The sequence below is a fragment of the Polyodon spathula genome, chromosome 3 (genome assembly GCF_017654505.1).
Source record: "Polyodon spathula isolate WHYD16114869_AA chromosome 3, ASM1765450v1, whole genome shotgun sequence".
Lineage (NCBI taxonomy): Eukaryota > Metazoa > Chordata > Actinopteri > Acipenseriformes > Polyodontidae > Polyodon > Polyodon spathula.
Window position 1 is genome coordinate 62202974 of NC_054536.1, and position 21581 is coordinate 62224554.

At 36.8% G+C, this 21581-nt stretch overlaps 1 protein-coding gene across 1 annotated transcript in view; it reads right to left on the reverse strand.

Annotated features, from left to right (window-relative positions):
* Positions 1-21581, reverse strand: part of LOC121313281 (exostosin-1-like) — a 113843-nt gene that overhangs the window by 19960 nt on the left and 72302 nt on the right. Inside the window, exons 2-6 of the mRNA XM_041245652.1 lie at positions 7230-7323; positions 4960-5067; positions 3015-3134; positions 1539-1671; positions 964-1082 (exon numbers count right to left, since the gene is read on the reverse strand). Of these exons, the coding sequence (XP_041101586.1) occupies positions 964-1082; positions 1539-1671; positions 3015-3134; positions 4960-5067; positions 7230-7323 (574 nt within the window). The remainder of the gene's footprint in view (positions 1-963; positions 1083-1538; positions 1672-3014; positions 3135-4959; positions 5068-7229; positions 7324-21581) is intronic.

The window sequence follows — 21581 nt, forward strand, 5'->3', positions numbered from 1 at the left end:
TGTCATTTGAATACTTCCAACCAAATACCACCACAGACAGGTTAATACTACATATACATTTACATATTTTACAGAACACCTCTTTAAATAAATACTGAACCTATTACCCATAAGCATAAAAATGAATGAAGTTTGAGCTAGGTTTACAACTGCTTTACCCTGGTATTCTCCTGTAAAACTTCACAGTTTCTGAAATTGCTGCTATTGTTCAAGAAATGGATAACAGTGATTGTGAATAAATCATTCAAGAGGTCAGGCAACAGTATATTAAGTTACTTGATAGGAGTTTTTCATTTGAAGCTATTTCAGTGCAGTACGTACATTATCAGTAAGGATTTGGGGTGTTAGTACTTGTTTCCCTTTAAAAGCACTGCCAAATTATTTAAAGCAGTGTTACGGTAAATAAGCTTGTCCTGTTTTTTTTGTGTTTTTTTTAAAACCTGCTTGTTAACCGACAGCTCACACTTGTACTGCAATGATCGGCACCCTTCATTATGTCGACCGGCATTGTAATTGCTTAGCAACAAGAAGAATCACTGCAAATAACTGGATATGGTGGAGTATTCTGAACTGAAACACTTCACTCCATTTCTTCATTAAGGATAAAAAAAAAAAAGTCAGCTTCCAATTTTGCACATCCCCATCAAAGATATGGGTGGGTATTAACGTATTCACATCAAAGTGTTGCATATATCTTAAGAATCACTTGTCCAGTTGTGACCGAGTTTGATGAGGGCATTCTTTGAGTGTTTTACAATTTGGGGATGTTTCAGCTGTAATGCAAGGGGAGTACCTGAGCAAAAGACTTCGGTCAAGAAATGATCATATTCAGTGTAACTATCTTTTAAAAAAAAATATTTAAGAGAACACTTCCTAAGAAACTGTCTCAAACTCTTAACAGCTTTATGTCAGTATTAAAAAGTCAAAGAAAAACATAACATGCTGGTCCTCACTGGACCTTACCTGTGCGCAGTACTGAGACTTGGACACAGCTACAAGGAGTTTCAGAATCGGCTGTGACTGAGAAACCAGTGGAGTCACTGCATGGATCACTGCAGTAAACTTGGTAGAAGGTTTGATTCCTAAAAAAAAAAAAAAACATAGGTGAATCAGCACACAATCTTTATTGGTTTCAGGTAGATCAAACTATAAGGCAATGTCATAATGGAACCTTTGGAAACGGAAGTTCTCGTAAACGCTGCTTCCGTCAATATTCTCTCTTTTTGAGGAGCTGAACTATTGGGCCTCAAATCAAAAATTTAACTGATGAATTCTGTTTATATGCATGTATTTGATACGCCTGAAATCCTCTACAAAAGTTATTAAAATAATCCTACAACAGCCTAGAACAGTTTTACGAAAACTTAAACAAAACATGAAACAACATCCACTACAACATTATCCAAGGCCATTGAGTAATATATCTGGGAGCTGGGAGTGGAGCACCTCACAGCTTGTAAAGCAATGTTTGTATTTCCTTCAATCTGACACTCTCAGTACCAAATCCAGAGACCAGGGTACTGGTTCACAACACCTACCAAGATCTCCATAGTAGAAAGGAAAATCTCCAAGATAAGCAGAATACTGTGGCAATGCAAACAGTGCCCCTGGGTGTCTGTTCCAGTGTAAGCTGTTGCGTGATATGTGGTTGAAAATTCTATCCTGAATGATCTGTAGAAGAAAAAAACAAAGAAGAAAAAACCGTTGTAGGTGGCATTTTGGTGGAACATAACGTTAGTTACTTTTTCACATACTTTTGCACCATAAAGAACAATTTTAAATGATTCCCTACCAGAATTGACTGGGTTGCTGCAACAAAGGGCTAACCCTAAACTTTGTGATTGAGATATTTTGAGGGGAGGCGGGGTAGAGCTGCCCGTACGTTACACGATCAGTATATTATGTATGCTACACAATCAGTATAATCACTGAAGATAAAGACAGTATGAGCCCAAAACTGGTAGGCCACTCTGTCATTCTGTCATATTAACATATTATTAAACAATATTAAAAATACACGCTCCTGAGGTCAATATCTACATAGATCTACAATGAAACAAAGTGGCTATGAATAAGTCATGAACATTTTAATCTTCATCATGCAGGTGAATATGATTTATGTACCATATGTCCTATAGAGATCTGAGGTAGTTGTTAAAGGCAAAACCAATCTTTAGCTCAGCTGATCATTCAACCACAGTAACCATGTACTGATACATTGAGTTTGAGATTGTATGCTGTCATATAGTCAAGAAAAAGGTTTCTGTGATTTTCCAGAAAAATGAAAGAAAAAATTCTGTAATATTTTACACCAGTTCGGCTGGTACCTGAATGAAGTACTGATGGAGAATACACTTAATGCCTTTCTCCAATAATCTCAAAGCTTTCAGAAAATGACCTGCATTCTTCATATGCAATAATTCTCTAATAGTTGACAGGCATTCTAACTGCTTAAAATGAAAATGACTGTAAACAACCGGGTACGGTAAAGGATTATACACATACTTCAAGAAGCAGTAAAAATAGATATAATAATAATAATAATAATAATAATAATAATAATAATAATAAATAACAACAACAAACAATAACAACAACAACAACAATAAAAATAGATTATACTAGAGTAAAAAGCCTCCAAACTCAGTTTTAGTGCCTAGGTTCAAACTAGGATGTCAACCTCATCAAATATGGTAAAACGGTATCAGTAAACTGCAAAGAAACTGTGAATAAAAAAAAAATTGAGACTAATTTTTTTCATTTTTGTTTTGCTTCCTGAAGTAAATGTTGAAAATATCATGTATAAACTCGTACTGTTGCAAGTCGTAAAATACTTAGGCCATTCAGTTACAGGAAGACAATAAGAATATGAGGTTTCCAATTTCAAAGGGACATAACACCCCCCCCCCCCCCCCCCCCCCCCCCCCATTCAAGAACATCAATGATACTTCTTTTCTTACTCATTCACCAGCATATCATATAGCGCTGGAAGCCACCGATAGTCTCTTACTTGCCTCTAAAGTAGTCAATACAATCTTCTCCACTGAAGAAAAATATGCCTCCCACAAGAACTGTGTTTGCTGTCTAAGTGCTAGGATTTTGTCCTGATGGATGGACCTGACTGTTGACGGGACCTGTAAGACAAGACAGTAATGGTCAGCGAGTCATTGATTGAAAACAAAACCTAATTAAACTCATGTTTCAGGGGGATGTTCCCTCCCGTACATTCTGATAAAAATAAATGCTTAACCATCTTTCCCGTGCCAAAGCAGGGTATGCACTAGATGGCAAGCAGCAACGAACAGCCAAGTGAGGTAAAGTATACGGCCATTTTTATCATTTGCAATTTGATTTATTCTATTTTGTAGTAAATTGTGATAAGGGATAAGCAAGAAGAATAAGGCGGTAAAGACAACTGAGTTAAACACATAAATCAACAATTTCTTCAACTTAGAAAATGTAACCTTTGCTTGCAAATGTAGACCACACCTAGAACTGAACGGCTCAATACAGTACATATATGGTATTGGCATGCAGCACTGAGAATTATTATTATCTATGTATATTATAAAATACATATTATTAACATGTATTTCACTGTACATGGAAATGACAGAGGAAATCTAGAATATTAAAATAATTTGTCCGACACTACGGCACTTGCATTTGGCTTGCATATTTTTGACAACAGTTTAGGCAACATTCTAAACATATCAATTTATAATTGTAACTACAGTGGTTTTCAAGAAAATTGTTATAAAGGCCTGACAAAAAAAACAAAAAAAACCTGTGTCAAATCAGAAACCTGTAACAGATTTTGTGTTTTCAGTCTATGAATGTATTTCCCATTATGTACCAAGCATGGACGTGTGACCGGACAAAACCAATTAGAGTCTACAATTAGAAGAGACATTTTTCATTGTTTTTTTGGAAAGTTTAACACATAGGCCATTAACAGTGACTCACAGCAGGGCAAGTGAGATAACAAAACAAAACAAGAAAACTAAAAGAAAAAAAAATGGTAAGCACAAATGTGCACTGAAATAATTGCTGGAAGCCTGGGAAGTAATCTCCTGGTACAGCTCGTCTAATACATATCTTAAAATAGGCCTTATTAAAGCACCCACAATTCCCCAAACAGGAAATGAGAGACTGTAACATAACAAAACATTTCCCAGGGCAACCGCTCAGGTGCTGTGCCAGCAATGCTGGATGGAGTGGGTCACTCTCTAGCATAGCAGAAACATTATTACAGGGCTGACTGAGGCTGAAAATAATGCCAAGGGCACTGTTAAAAAAATCCAAAAGAAAAAAAAAAATATATAGAATTTCATTATAGATATAAAATAAATAAAATTTTTTTTATTTATACCTCAAATGTTTACAAATGCTGTACTTTTAAGTGGGGGTTACATTTTAACTCTTCTATATATATATATATATATATATATAATATATATATATAATAATATATAATTATATATATATATACAACTCTTTGCACGTTAAACGGATTTGCAATGCAGCACGTCCCGTAAAGGGGATTTCCTTAACCAGCCAGCTCCCTAAAATAATAAAATATAGTTTATACGGTCAGATGTTTGACCAGATATGACAAGTACAGTCCAAAAATAACGCCTTTGTTGGATGCAGTTCTGTCATATTTACACATTAAAACTTAAAACATTTAAATAAATAAATAACAATAATAATAATGAGGTGAAATGTTTTAAAGCACAAATATTGTTCCTGAAATGTAAAATAACATTCTAAAGTGCTACAATGTCCATCAGTGTCCTTATTCATTTGACCAGAGGCAATTAAAGACAGATAAGAAGTAATGTTTACTGCCAGTTTAGGAACTTCCAGTCAGACCCCTTAATCCTGTAATTTGTATATTAAAATAGTAGTATGTGCATTATTAAACTTTTGAAAAGTTTGCATAAAGTTACCTCTTACCTGCAATAACAATCTTTCATCTCCAATGACAGCAGCTGTGTTCCAATCAATTACTTCTGAGAAAGGCAGCTCCCATCCATTACTGAGCATAACAGGGACACAGGCAGCCTGTAAACGATGCAAATGAAAAAGTTCTATACTGTAGTTCTAAGGAACCTGAACGTAGAGCAGGGGCAGTGACAGGGGCAGCATCAGCAGACAGCAGAGAAAGACGTGCAAGTCTTATTGCAATTTTACAATGTTATTTCTCAAAGGAGATATAGTAAATGCTGCATACTCCCTTGAATAGGAGTTGAGATAGCAGAGGGAATAAGGCCAATAACTTGAAATCAACTAGAATAGGTTGTTGTCAGAGGCTAGGAAAAACATTGTCAAACTCCATGCAACAGTTTAAGAATATACTAGTTCAATAATAAGACGGTCTTCGCAGACAAGATTATTGACCAATGGATTTAAGACCAGGTACCAGGATGACAATATTTTGTTTTTAGAACCAATAAAGCACAATTGTGAGCAAGATGCAATACTTGCTTTAGGGAGAAGAAAAGGACACTAAAATAATTAAGCCAGCTTCAGACGAAGGCAGAGATCAGCAGTATGTCTTAGCTTCAGAAAGATAAGAGAATGCTTCTCGAGTAAAATAAATAGGAATGAGCATGAGTATCAAAAGATAAGGTAAAGACAGCACTCAAATTCCTAATGGCTCAATGGTTTCTCCGCTGAAAGGTCTTTGGCCAATTAGTGCTGTATATCCAAGTAAAGGTTAACAAATTGCTGCTGTTTTTTTTCTGTTTAAAATCAAAACATGTTCATTGTGGTAAGGATCACTCAGAATTTGAGAATGCAGCCAGAGAGGTGATTATAAATATCAAAACAGTACATGTTAAATCAGCACACCACTGCAGTATCAAATATTCACCATTTCAGCGCTGTATATGAGGATACTCATTGAGCTTCCTAATCAAAACACTCACGGACACCATAAGTAATTTGTAACAGGATTCTATTTTATTTTTCTAAAACGGAATTGATCCTTCTATGGTAAATCATCATGTTTAAACAAATGTACGAATAAGACACTATTGTTTGACAGAAAGTAAAATTTAAATTGCCTAGAAAAATACATTGCAGTACTGGGCTGTATTCCTGAAGCATGTTTCTCTCTTAGGCTGGTGTCATTCTTTTTCTTTTATAAGCTGTGCTTAAAATCATATCATATCATATCATATAATAAGAAGTTGTGTGAGGTTAGGCTCGATTCTATTACTCATCGCACAGGCAGTGAGCAGGATGAAGAAGTCCTGCCAATGATCTAGTGTTGACACCGGATCAATTGGTGAAAGTATTCTCAAAATAAGAAGGGACTCGTGAAAATGCTGATATGATACTGGGACTTAAGAATGTAAAATCTTGATTATTACAGCATTCACAAAAAATGCATTTCCACTATTTTCAGTATTGTGTGACCAATTATGAGATTTCTGGTCTAACAATGCAACTCATGACAGCTCCATTGACACCAAACCCTCCATCATGCAGTTCCTGTCATCTTTCACTTCAATTATATTTTTAGTAAGAGCAATTGGAGTCGTCATCTTAAACACATTCAGGGATTTTCTTTCCTATTCGTAATCCGCTAAGCTTTGTGCCAATCACAACTGTCTCTACATAAATGTGCCTACTTCTCGATTCTATGTCACTAGTCTGTGACCGAAAAAAATAAGATATTTCTTATTCGCTGTCACAGAACTCAAACAGTTGTTGATCATTTAAAAAAAAAAGACTCATATTTGAACTACTGGGGCCACTGTGACAGTTGAATTTATTTATTAACACATCTTTTTTAAAAACAATTCTCTTCAAAGTACCAGGCTAGTAATACCGAAGCTTAAAATGCATTACAATTTGGGCTTTAGTAGTTGTTGCTTACATCACAAAATGATCTAAGACTACCAAAACAACATTCGCATATGACTCAAGAATATACAAACCGCAAGATGACTTTAGACATGAACATGACTATGAACACATATCCTTCAATGAAAGGACCTTAATATCCTCTCAGCTCACGTCAACTGTGAAGGAAAGGTTTTTGAAATTGGAGTTATTTCTGCCGGCAAATTTTTTAAATTGTATTTTGTTTTTAACGTTTATATATAGGAGTACGTAATTGTTGCTTAAGGGCTAAAAACATATTGTCTGGCTTTACTGTTTCAATAAATAAAATAAAAAAATAGTACCACTCAAACATTTTTCATTTATCTCCATACCTGCAATGCTTCCAGGAACCGGAAGGAACCCAGCCTGCGCCCTCGAGGAGCCAAACAGAAGGTAGCATTGTGAAGCATTTCTCGATAATCATATCTGCAACAAAAGGAGGGAAAAAACATTTTGGTTTTGTCTGGAAAAATGATAAAGTGTTGTTGTTTGGTTTAAGCAATACCATTATTTTATTGTAAAAAGGCTGAAAATGGATTATATATGCTTTAAAAACAGATTACAGTCATTCAGATAAGCCTGAATGGAAAACAGAATGATAGATAATCCTGTGAATAAATATATAACATGACAAGGTACTCCATTTACATATAAATTAATGCAACAGTTAAAAGCCAAATGATGCTCCATAAACCTTCTGCAGTGCCGCCCAGAGCCCTAATAACACCCAAACAAGCCACATACATGGTACCCTACTGTTTCTGTATAAAAATGCAAGACTCAGGATCACCTTTTAACTACAGCTAAATAACCCTCCCAAGGCTGTCTGAAGAAACTGTGACACGAAGAAAAGAGCAGAAAGGTGTGTTCTGAATCTGAGCGGGCCTAATAACCTCTATATTAATGTGAGAACAGCGAATGTCTCACTTTGGCTGGCAGGCTGCCAACACCTTTTCACACAGTTAATAGAACTGTACCTAAACTGCGGGTGCTGTGACGGTCTCTCTGGTGGATTGTTTAATTGCCCAAAAACTGAATTGTCAACTTGTGAACTTAATGAGGCAAGACCGAAACCTGGTTCCACCTGATGTGTGTAGACTGTCGTTGATAAAGTCAGGGAAAAAGAAATAGGAATGACAGCAGGCCGAAGCAGGAGCCAGTTCTGCTGCTTCTTTACCGGCTACTTTGCTCCCAGTGACAAGGCAGCTAGCCAAACTAAAAGCAAGCAGTGTGGCAGGTTTGCTGTGCACTGTTTTCATATCTTTGCTCTGCTAACTCCTAATGACATTTAGGCAGTTATGCTTAAAGCTTTTATATATACAGCATATCATGAGCTGATGTGTTTAAGTTCATATTGCATCTTTATTTGGATATCAAATTAAATTATTATTTTTCTAAATATCAAATTAAATCTGGGTCTGGGGTGCATTTACAATGAAAGCATGCATAACAGCACATTGAAACAATAGAAAATGAATGCATACCCTTCATGTCATGGAATTTCATTGGCATGGAGACAGGGCCTCTCAGATTGCACAGCGGGTGCAAATAATACTCCAACACTGGAACATTACATTACAGGGCATTCTTTGTCCCTTTATTGACCCTTACAGTACACGTGGTGCATTATCCCCTGCACAAACCACTTGACAGATGAGAGTTTTACTCAAATATGTGCGCCTAACCACGTCACACCTTTCTATCTCACACCCATAATTTAGACTTTAGACTTCTCAATGCTTTAAAAACCAAGTAGATCTTGAGTCATATCCCATGGTGGTAATCCACAATGAGGATTTAAGTAGTTTTTTTTTCACAATGACAATACCCAAAGTTTTAGTGAATGAGATGTACTGTACAAGTAGGTATTTATCATCAAAATTGCTTTTATTAGTCTTTGTGGCTGTTGGTAAACAATATAAAACCTTTAAGTTAGCAAAAATTTCCCAGCTCTCATTTAATGGAGCTAGCCAATTTCTATTCAAAACCCCATAATTAGGAAAAATGTGCCACTAAGACCCATTTGCTTAAACAAGCATGTACAGCTAATTTGCAAAACAAAAGGTTGCTGTGAACAGATTAGAAGCCTCCCAGCTGACTGTAAATGCAACCCCATGCTGTATTAATTAAACTTCAAAACTGACGTCAAAGTTGATATGATTTTTAACAGGACTCAAAATAAATGCAAACCAAATCCACACACAGGGAAAGGAGCTTTGTGTTATTTTATTTATCTCAGTTTTGTATGCACAGGTCACACTGTTTGGAGGACATTAACTTATCACTCAGAAATTACTGACTATAAGCAGCTTATGCGGTCTAGTAAAAAAAATTAAACCCATTTCTTGAAAATGTTTCCAGTAAATCCAGAGGCGTTCAACATAGTGATATCATTCTTTACAAACATGTTTCAAACTGCCAGTATTTGTAATTTGTAAAATCAAAATGGTGAATTTTTATTGACCGCCATATAAATTGAGAACATTTCCTTATTTTACTATACCACTTGGCTGTGTACGCCATTTGTGTCTCTACTGAATTATCAAGACTATTGTATGATCTCTCTCAGGGATAAAGAAATAAACAATATAAAAAGATACACATCTGTGCACAAGACGCACACACACACACACACACACACACACACTTACTTATTGGTTTAGTAATTGACCAAAGATTTTTAGAAGCCTTGACAAATGCTGTACCTGAAATCTGCTGCATCATAATTCGAAAGACAGCCAGGAAAAGGCAGGGCCAAGCTTATAAATGCACATAAAAAACAGCCACAACTCCTATTTCTAATATAGGAAAGTGTTCTTCACTGTGCCATCTACCATGCAGAATACAGCAATATCACTTACATGTTCATCATCAGGATAAATACTTTATGTTTAAAAGATCATCTATGAATCAAACTTCATGAACATAAACACAAGGAGTCTGCATGGATTATGAAACATATTTTTGTCATTACACAGCAAGCTGGTTTCAGTTGTGAAACAATCTATACATGGAGTTTAACAGTGGTGGTTATGTAAATTGTATTTATTTTCAAACTGGCATGCTTTCAATATTGTTCAAAATACCTTCACTTCTAAAAATCACTAAGCACCTGGGCCTTGCATCCAACTGCTCTGGAAGGAGGTCCAGCACAGAGTCAGATTACTAGATGAGGAACTGTGGAGATGCAGAAGTCTGGGGCCTGTCTTCTCTCTGCAGGCTCATCACTGCTGGCAGTTCATAAGTCACCTCTGTCAATTCCAGGAGCCGAGCCTGGCTATCGATTACACTTCAAGCAGTAACAGATGAGCATAATTACCATGGATTGCAGTGAAGATCTTTGAACAACAATAAGCAAAACACTTGGGAATCTGGGATTTCAACTCCAGTTCCTGGTGGCCACATTATATTTACTACAGCACTGTTACCACATACAATGTAAACACTGATAGGAGAGTGTGTGGTCCAGTGGTTACAGAAACAGGCTTGTAAGCAAGAGGTACCCGGTTCAAATCCCAGATCAGCCACTTACTCATTGTGTGACCCTGAGCAAACTTAACCTCCTTGTGCTCAGTCTTTCTAAGTGACTCTGCAGCTGATGCATAGTTCACACACCCTAGTCTCATATCTTGTAAAGCGCTTTGTGATCGTGTTCCACTATGAAAGGCACTATATACAGATTATTATTATTTTATTTATTGCAGTTTTACTTTTTTTAATACAATAAAACTAGTGAAATTATGACCTCAAATGATTCAAGGTTGCCTTATTTTCAACCTGCACTTGCAATAGCAGTAGAAGAATAATATTTTACAGTACCTTCTGGTAATGTCTGCCTTGCTACATTATCATAGGCACCCTCCTGATTTATTATTACGACCACCTTTACCTTATAATATAGCTTCATATTTAATGAATGATTCAACACTTTTAACAAACACACAGAATTAAAAGGTCAACCAACTCCACACTGGCCAGACAAAAATGGTCAGACAACACATTTATGGGTTGGTGCTGTATGTAGAGCTTAAAAACTAGTGTTACCAAACAGTCTTACCATACTATTGGCTATGCTAGTTAAAGAAATACTGAGAATGGCTATTTTTCCACAAAAACAGACAATCCATCTGTCTGTATACTGTACTATTGGAAAAACACTGCTGCTTCTATTCCATATTCTTAATTATTTACACCTAGCAAGTAATCTATTTACTTTATTTTATTTCTCTCTGTCTTATTTTTTTAGCCCACTAGCCCTGAATAACTAAATGGTCTGCTAATACTTTTGTTTATGAGGCCATGTGCTGTTTATGAATATGGTACACTGTTATTTTTGGCTCACCATTATATATTTTTCTTCCACTAAGACAGTGTTCAATTTTGGTTCATTACTAACCCTAGCAAACTTTATATGAATTTCCCTACCTAGTTATATTAGAATTCTTGTTTATTTAAAGTACCTCTTACTGGAAAAAAAAAAGTGCTAGGAGTAGTAAAGGGCTAAATGCTAGGAGGATATTTAGATTAAATCACATTAACATACTGTAACATTGTTTCTATAGGGCCTGTTTTTAAAAGCATGCTCTTCAGCTTGGAGTGTAGACTGTTAGAAAAAAAGAAAACAAAAGAAATGGCATTTCTTATGGAATGGGTAATGGGCAGTACATTGTTCAGTACCTTGACTGTAACCTGACAGCAGCAAAACTCCACTGGCATGTTCTTGTCAGAGATGGATAGCATTTTCCCCACAGATACTAACTTCTCACCTTTACCAACTCTATTTCAGTCAGCACTTAGACTAAGGCGCTGCTTGGAATTCCTAATTTGCCATTATCCCGAGCATGTCTCCAGTGCATGTTTGATGAATAATCAGCAATGCCGCACATTCTTTTCCAGAGCCCAGGCATTTCTAAACCCCTCAGGTCACAGATTGGTTGGCCTAGGTGGTTATCGCTAGGGTCTCAAGAACAAATTCCATTGTAACCACAGAATTATTTGCAGTTGAGGCCCAGTTTTACGGAAGTGTGGCTCATCCTAGGTAATTGTGCAAGTTTGAAGAGGTACATGTTTTGTCCTGATGTTTATCCATTGCAGAGGTTACCTTACTGTTTGCACCTGCAGTGTCTCTAAGTGTGGGCTCTTGTGCCTGTCTACATGGGCCAAATGAGAGGCGCTTTTTATCCCAAGTGCAGTGCTTTGACTCAGTGGCAGGAATGTGGCAACAATTTTGAAAAACCAACATATTTGGTTTGGAAGTTTTTGTACCCCTGACATATCCAAACATTTAACCAACAGATTTATTATCTATTGCACATCTGATCTAATACTTGACAGTAATGAACAAATACACAAAATCCTACCACTTTATTGGTACCCTGCATGCTACTAGAAAGCTTACACAACACAAGACAGAAGTATTACCACAGATACAACAAGGAGCTGTAAATTACAGGTGACCCTGTTCAGTCAGATTTTGGCTTGGTGCATTAATAACATTTCTAAAGGAGTGTAATTAATCAATTTTATGTGGCATTCCAACACTTGTTTGAATTTTTCTGTTTCAAATTCAGTATTAAAAAAAAAAAAAAAAAGTAGAGGCTTCAGTTCCTGTTGTGCCTTCTGAGTGAGGCCTTTGATACAAAATATGTCTAAAGCCTTTATGATTTAGCAATTAGGGAAATCATGAAAATACAGTCCAACACAAACTGTAAAGACAATTACTTTTTTTGGAATTTAATGAGATAATACTTTGTACTACATAACAAAAAACACACACACACACACACAAAAAACTCTCTCTATTACGTGCCAATCCTTGCCTAAGCCATCGAGTTAGCCAAGAGACAACGAGGTAATTATTCTATAAATCAAGCTGAATACCTATAAATCAAGCTGAATACCTCAGTTCTTTGACATTTTTAATACTCGGCAGCAGCACCATGGGGTGACCTTGAAAGTGATAAGAAAAATATATTTTGCCAAGAGCCCAAGGGCAGACTATGCAAGGTGCCGTCACTGATGTAGCTCCTGTTTTTTCCAGGTTGATTAGCATTGAAATGAACAAGCTGCACAACTGTACCCCTCCGGCTTTCCCAATACACTAGTAAGCAGTACTCTGTACGGCTGGCAAGTAGCAAAACACCCAGACTGGATACACAACAGCAAATGCTTCAAGTAGGTTTTTATTTAAAATGCCTTGCACAAGGAGTAGAAAAAAAATGACATTTTGCATTAGTTTCAGCATATATCACATGGGAGAGATTTTTAGAGCAGGACTGGCTTTCCACAAAGACAATAATTTGTTTTTTGAATGCAATACAATTTGATTGGGTGGGCATTTTATTATGCTTATTGAAAAAAGCCAGCATTCACTGTGATAGAAGTTTTTGCTACCTGTTCGTGTGGGAGCACATTAAGACGGCATCCCACAGCTTTTGCAGATCACGTCCGACACTTGTTCTACATGAAGGGCCCATTAGACCAGATTCTCTGAGGAGAGATAGATTGCAGAGCCAAACCACAAGGTCGTTTTTAATCTTTCCCAAACAGTATTAGTTTTCTTTGATAATTTGTCGTGTTTACACTATGGTGTACTAGACTTTACTGTATTTATGTAAGAAGACTGACAAAAAACTAATTTACAAATAAATACAAAATACAAGTACTTACAAAATGAGCAGCAGCATGCTACAATACTTATTCACACTACCCAAAAGGTAGTTATGTTTGTGAATTTAAGGTGTGGGATAAGTAATGGCTACACAATAGAGGCACAGTGCTAGGAGGAGCCATGGCAAGCTGTCCTGATACACTGGGGCACCTCAGTCCCGGCCTTGAACAAACCCCCTTGCATCTTTCAGTCACAGGCATCAGGAGACTGCCAATTGTAGAAGTGCCTGGTTGTTTTGTAGTAAGCCAAGAACACCAAATGTATTTCGATTCCAAACCTTCAGGAGAAGAGCAGTACATTTAAAAGAATGAAGAAACAACATCTGCCTGCAAAGGAAACCGTCAGTTCTGTTGTTGCCCCCCCTCAATTCTTCTTTTATAGGAGAGAAAATAGTAAATCTTGATGAGCAATGTATATGCAAATGACTCTGAAAAAATCAAACAGGCTTTTCATGCATCTTATGTCTTGCACACCTACTATCAGGACTCAAGGGAAATGCCAACATGCTAAAATACTAGCCACACCTTTAGCTTGCGTTTCATGACCCAAGTACATTAAAGAATAACATTTTGCAAACCTTTATTACAGTTGTTGTTATTATTATTATTATTATTATTATTATAAATAAACAAAATAAATCTAAATTCTGATCCTTTAGATAGCTTTAAAAAGTACTGCCTGCTCATAAATAAAAATCTGGACACAGGCCACTTCCTAATTATGGTGGCTGCAGCTCTGAAACAGTAATACAGGAGCACATTATTATACAGGCAGATACTTTCCATACCACACTTTACAGGAGGACTGCAATTATTTTTGAGAACTGCTTGTTTGTTTGCTTTCTAGTCAAATGCAGGTTGGAGTATCTAAGTGGTGCAGAAATGCTAGCATATAGTCAAGAGGAAGGGTTTGGGATCTGTTCGACACAGAATGATAATCGCTGAAAAAGCATCTCTCTTCTGCACCCCATCATTAGCCTGAGCTGCTACTCTATAGCGTTAATTTGTCCGCAGCTCAGAACAGTATGGTTTGTATTCTTATGAAAAAGTTGTTCACCGTGACCTACATCCACTGTAGGCAGAATTGTATTTCAGAAGTTCCCACATTCAAACCATGATGTGGATTGGCTTTTCATATAAACAAAAGAACTTTTAAAATCCATTTAGCACAGACATGTTTTTACATATGGTTGCCTATTCTAAATTCTCTTTCCTCATTTGCGTTGTTTTTATGTGAAACGGTGTCCCCTTTATACAGCTTCTCTGTATCTTTAAGCGCTGCTTCCATGGTAACAGCATGCAGCACATTACCGTGTCTGTTTGGAGTGTTTAATAAACAGCATTCTACAGTTCGAGGAAACAGGCCTTATTGTTGTTATTCTCAATGGGTTCTTCAGTAACTCATGGTCACACTACACTATGGTTAGATTTTGTGGAGAAAAAAATAAACAAAACCAAAATATATATATATATATAATATATATATATATATATATATATATATATATATATATATATATATATATATATATATATATATATATATATATATATATATAACATTTGTTACATTCACACAAACCAAGAAGTCTAGCTTTATTTCCACAAAGGTGAACATGTAATTTATTTTCAAACATACATAGTAATGGAAAAATAAATCTGAGTGCCTCTACCATTTTACAAACTAGTCTAGTTGATCTCTTTTGTCCTAATGCAGTCCATACAGTTTTAAGTTGTATAATCCCTTACTAAGAATACAATTAATTATTGACAATTGCAGTACTGCATTTGAGGTAACATGCTTACAAAGCATAACTACTAATGAGCTTCTGTGTGGTTTGTTCTCACTTACATACTAAAAATTAGCCACTCCCAGCCACTGATAAAACAGGTCAAATACATATGCCTGCAGCCCTTTAAGATTTGGATAGGACGAGACCCACTGAACCTTTCCCTTACAGTAGGAATCACCCACAAACTGGATTTGAATCCTATTATAAAGCCACTGTGCCAACAAGTCCCCTCAAACCAGCTCCTGATCTAATGTTCACAGGAATGAAAGCAACTGCTTCTGTGATCCGTTCTGCAAGTTCAATGTGGCAATGGAATTACAAAACAGCTCATCATTATGCCTCTGCTATCTGTGATTAGCATCCTCATCTTTAAAGTCAATGAGACGAGACATTTACTTATACCAGAGGCAATAATCACATCTAGTGCAATAGATATATTTCATCAATAGGTAGAACAAATGAATTCTACTTGTTTGTTTTACTTAGCAAAGCATTACACTCACTTAGCTTCCACGAAACAAGACAAAGTAACACACAGCTGTCATCCCTGAACGACTGTATGAGCTTCAGTGTCTAAGTACCAGTTTCTAGAGTAATGGATGTTTAATGAAAATTATAGATCACAATGCAATAAACAATCAATAATTTGTTATAAATGATTACAAATAACCAACTATATTTTAAAACAGCTTTTAAAAGGACTTTTCAGAAACATAATGGTTTTCCTCTAAAAGGTGTTGTTAGTGACAGATAAATCCAGAGCCAACATATCATACATTACCGCAAACAAAATGTTTAAATGTTTAAAAAATACATAAAGAAAACTGCCCATATGTTGCATGTCTCAAAAAACCCAACAGCTAAAGAATTCTGTACAAGTTTGCTTGTCAACCAGAATAACTTTAACGCTCAGTCTAAAGCATGCCAGAAATGCTTTATAGAAATGGTAATATATTCTGAGCTGTCAGTTTTACCCTCTTACTTTTGTAATCTGAAGTGTTCCAAAGTTCAGTTCATGAAATGTGTTGCAAATTTCCTTCCTTAATTCCCTGCCTTTGTGAATACTGTATTGGCGCTTAACAATCCCCACAGTTAAACATTTAGTTCTGCTCTAGCCTGGTTCTCTGGGGTGCAATAAGAAGCAGCAGTAAATCATATTGCTGGATGTCTATTCGCAGCTCTTAACAGATGTTCCCTTCAATTTTATTCTCCAGGATTCCAGGTGGTTTCTGGATCTGCTTCATGAAAATATTTCTGCTACAGTAGGTCTCAGTTTGGAAATGTGAGCTTTTTCTTTCTTTAAAAAATGCATTTCTTCATTTATTTATTACACTGTGTAACAATTTTTTTATTTTTTTTGGTTCCTGGGTAGTAAGTGTTATTTCCTAATTGCTTATGCCTCAAAAGTATAGAAAATGGCTATTATTCCTCACAAACTTTGCTTTTGTGACCAGGACAGTGATATTTTGAAATGTACCTAATTTTCCAGAACATTCCAGATAGATTCAGTGCTGAGTAAACTTGGAGTAACTTCTAGAACTTTCTAGAACTTTCCAGTAATAAATAGTAGTATAAATACAGGGGCCTTAAGCCCACCAGTTCAGTTTAGGTCCAGCTGCCTAAGTGGATACATATCTGCATTTTTCTGAGATGGCATCAAGAGGCTGCAAACATCCGGCAGACGCATTTTGCTATGTCTGTGGCCAATTTATCAAGACAAGATCGAAAAAGTACTCCGTGGAAGCATCTGCTAAGATGTGTGAAGCCTACAAGACATATTTCGGCATGCCTGTCGGGGATAAACCCTGGGCACCTCATTTCACCTGCGAGCACTGCAAAAAAACTCTGGAAGGTAAGATGGACAATTGTTGCTTGGAATTTTATGTTATAAAATTTGTTAATTTTTAAAATTGTAAAAGTTTTTAATTTTAAAATGGTTTTACAATTTTCAATGTTATTGAAAAAATATATCATATATGAAAAATGTTGCGAGAATCTCTTACACATTAGTCATGGGTGAAATAAATGTATTTTTGTAGGATGGTACAGAGGGGAAAAGAGAGCCGTGAAGTTCGCTATCCCTGGAATTTGGCAGGAACCCACTGACCACTCAAGCAACTGCTACTTCTGCATGGTGCACCCTTCCAAACGTCGGACTGGCAAGAATGCACCTGCTATCACGTATCCGGACCTTCCTTCATCCATCGCCCCGGTGCCACACTGCCATGAGCTCCCCGTACCCACTCCTCCGGAGAGAGAGCAGCCATCTTTAGAAGAGAGCAGCAAGTCAGAGAGCGAGGAAGACATTGTAGATCCAGATGACTATTTCAGAGGTGGAGCTGAGGAGAGAAACCCATACTACCACAACCAAAAAGACCTCAACGATTTGATTAGAGATCTTGGTCATAGGAGACTTCAAAATGGTGACATTCCTGATGGGTCTCCAAGGCGGTTTTACCAAGTTTCCCTGCTATCTTTGCCTTTGGGACAGCAGGGACACCAAGGCGCACTACCATAGGCGGGACTGGCCACAGCGGACCGGGTTCTCTGTGGGGGGGAACAACGTCAAGTGGGAGCCACTGGTGGACCCCGGGAAGATGCTGATGACATCACTGCACATAAAATTGGGCCTTATGAAACAAAATATTTGTCAGAGCTCTAGATAAGGAGTCGGCAGCCTTCAAGTACCTTCAAGACTTCTTCCCTAAGCTGTCTGAGGCAAAGGTCAAAGCCTGTGTCTTCGTCAGACCACAGATAAAGAAGATCCTGGAGTGCAATGAATTCCCCAAGAAGCTCACTAGTAAGGAGAAAGCGGCTTGGAACAGCTTTGTCGCAGTGGTTCGGGGCTTCCTGGGCAATCACAAGGCCGAAAACGATGTGGAGCTGGTTGAGACTCTGGTGAAGAACTACGGCACAATGGGCTGTAGGATGTCCCTCAAAGTCCATATCCTTGATGCTCATTTTGATAAATTCAAGGAGAACATGGGAGCGTACTCGGAGGAGCAAAGCGAGCGCTTCCACCAGGATATACTGGACTTTGAACGTCGCTACCAAGGACAGTATAACGAGAACATGATGGGAGACTACATTTGAGGGCCGAGTCGTGAAAGTGATTTACAGTATAATCGTAAATCTTGAAAAACTACTCACTTCTAAATCTTTTGTAGTCATTTTTGTATTACTTTAGTATAAATACATGCTAATTTGGATTCATATGTTGTTTTTTTCTGACTTTATGTGAACGAAAAGATACACATTCACCCGTTTTCTCATTGGAAATAGGTAAATTTCGAAATATCACTGTCCTGGTCACAAAAGCAAAGTTTGTGGGGAATAATAGCCATTTTCTATACTTTTGAGGCATAAGCTATTAGGAAATAACACTTACTACCCAGGAACAAAAATTGTGTTACATAGTGTTATTATTATTATTATTATTATTATTGTAAATAGTGTTTCTACCTTAAAGGCGAAGTAAAGTCATTTTATGAGCTGGATATCCCAAAAATGATCACTCCCGTCCTACATTTCTGAATGGCCTGTCCATTACATTTAATCAAACAGATGTCATTGCATAGTACCATGAGTGCAGTCTATTTCCCCTGCTGTTTTTGAGTGGTTTATCATTCGATTCTGGCACTGTACAGTGCATTAAAGAGTAAGTAGCAGGGTTCTGAAAAACATAGCGTTACACGTCTTCACGTGTTGGTACAACTGTTTAAATGACGTGTAACTTTTCACAGCTTTTTTAAAAATGTCCGCTCTAGTGCACTGTTAGTGGGCTACAGTTAAGGAAGCCAGTCACCAAATCCTTGACGGTACAGTAAACTCCAGAATGTGTTACAAGTTTACTTTAAGCAGCTCTTCGTATATGGCTGCTTGCTTGCATGTTGAAAAATAAAACAGACACATTTAGTTATTTGTATGACCATATGGTATGTAACTTGTGCTATTCAGTGTCCATTACGTATAATGTTAAAGGGGTACCATATAATACATGTTTCAATAAGATGCATTAAACAAGTACAACTAGTCTGCTCCAGAAATGCCTTGTCATAAACATACAAATGTAACATATGCCCATATTAGGAATGTATAATTTTATCCAGGATTATTTTACTAAATAACAAGCGTATCATTTTAAAAAAAAAAAAAAAATATTAAAAATGACTTGCATGGTACACATATGACAAGACATTCTTTACAACATTCTGACTGGTACTTTAAGATTGTACTTGCCAGTAAAGCAGAACATATTGCTTATTTAGACCATGAGTTGGAAGAAAATGTTGTTTTATGAGTGATTTTGAACCACATGTCATAAGCCTTAGTAATCAATAAATGTAAAAGGTCTTGCATTGAAAAAAACAAGTATATGTAAATTTCACTCTCTATTCCCCAAAATACCATGCTGATGGGCAACACGACAAGGTCCCAGCCACATGCTCATAATTTAAAAAAAAATCATTTGGACCAGCTACATTGTACTGTAGAGGAACACTACAGCTGGAACCAACAACTATCTGTATAGACGGGATGGACTGCATTTAAATAACAAGGGAACTAGTCTACTCGGAGAAAAGATCCTCGAGCAGGTTCGGAAGCATTTAAACTAGAAAGGAAGGGGGGAGAAATCAACAAAAAAACAGAAGGGAGACTGCATCAAAACAAGAACAACAACTCAGGTAAGACAACCATTAAATGTATTTATCTAAATGCTAGAAGTATCAGAAACAAAATTCTAGAACTTGAAGCTACTGCACTAACAGGTAACTATGATGTGATAGGTGTTACAGAAACGTGGTTGTCTGAGAGTGATGGGGACGAATATAATATTTGTGGGTATACACTGTATAGGAAAGACAGGCAGGACAGAAGAGGAGGAGGGGTAGCGCTATACATAAGAAACAGTCTTGAAGCCCAGGTGTTAAACCTGGACAAAGAAAATAAAACCGAATCAATATGGGTCAGAATAACAGACAAAAATTCAAAAGGCATAATAATAGGAGCATGCTATAGACCGCCAGATTCAGACGGTGAGCACAATAATCTGTTATACAATGACATTAGAAATGTGTGTAGCAAAGGAGAAGCCATACTAATGGGGGATTTCAACTTCCCCCAAATAAAATGGGAAAACCCGGTGGGTAGCGCGAAGGATGAAATAGAAATGGTGGAAATGACAAATGACTGCTTCCTAACACAATTTGTCAAGGCACCGACTAGAGGGGAGGCATGCCTTGATTTAGTCTTTTCAAATAACGAAGACAGAATAACTAAAACAGAGGTCAGAGAACCACTGGCAAACTCAGACCACAACATGGTCTCATTTGAAGTGTTTTTTAAATCCCCAAAAGTAAAGACTAAAGTTAAGGTTTACAATTTTAGAAAAGCAAACTATGAAGGCATGAAACAGAGACTAACAGAAGTAGATTGGAGTAAAATAGAGAAAACACCCACAAAAGAAGGATGGTTGTTCTTCAAAAATGTAGTACTAGAGGCGCAAAACAATTATATCCCTAAAAGTAGACAAATCTAAATGTAAAACTAAATTGCCAAAATGGTTTAATAGATCAATTAAAAAAAATATTCAGCGAAAAAAGGCACTTTACAGAGCATTAAAAAAGGACCAAAAAGAAAGTACGCAGAAAGAGTACACAGAACTGCAAACGCAAGTCAAAAAGGAAGTTAGAAAGGCCAAGAGAGAAATAGAAATGAACATTGCTAAGGGAGCTAAAACCAATTCCAAAATGTTTTTCCAATATTACAACAGCAAGAGAACATTCAAAGAGGAGATTAAATGTTTAAGAGATACAAATGGCAAAATCGTAGAGGAAGAAAAAAAATAGCAAATATGTTAAATGATTACTTTTCACAAGTTTTTACAAAGGAAGATACTGACAACATGCCCCACATGTCATCCAGTTCCTATCCAGTTTTAAATAACTTTAGCATAACTGAGGCAGAAGTGTTAAAGGGACTAGGAGCTCTTAAAATAAACAAATCCCCTGGGCCGGATGAGATCCTCCCAGTAGTACTCAAAGAAATGAAAGAAGTAATTTACAAACCGCTAACCAAGATCATGCAGCAGTCTCTTGACACAGGGGTGGTACCGACAGACTGGAAAATTGCAAACGTAATACCGATCCACAAAAAGGGAAACAAAACTGAACCAGGTAACTACAGACCAGTAAGCCTGACTTCTATTATATGCAAACTTAT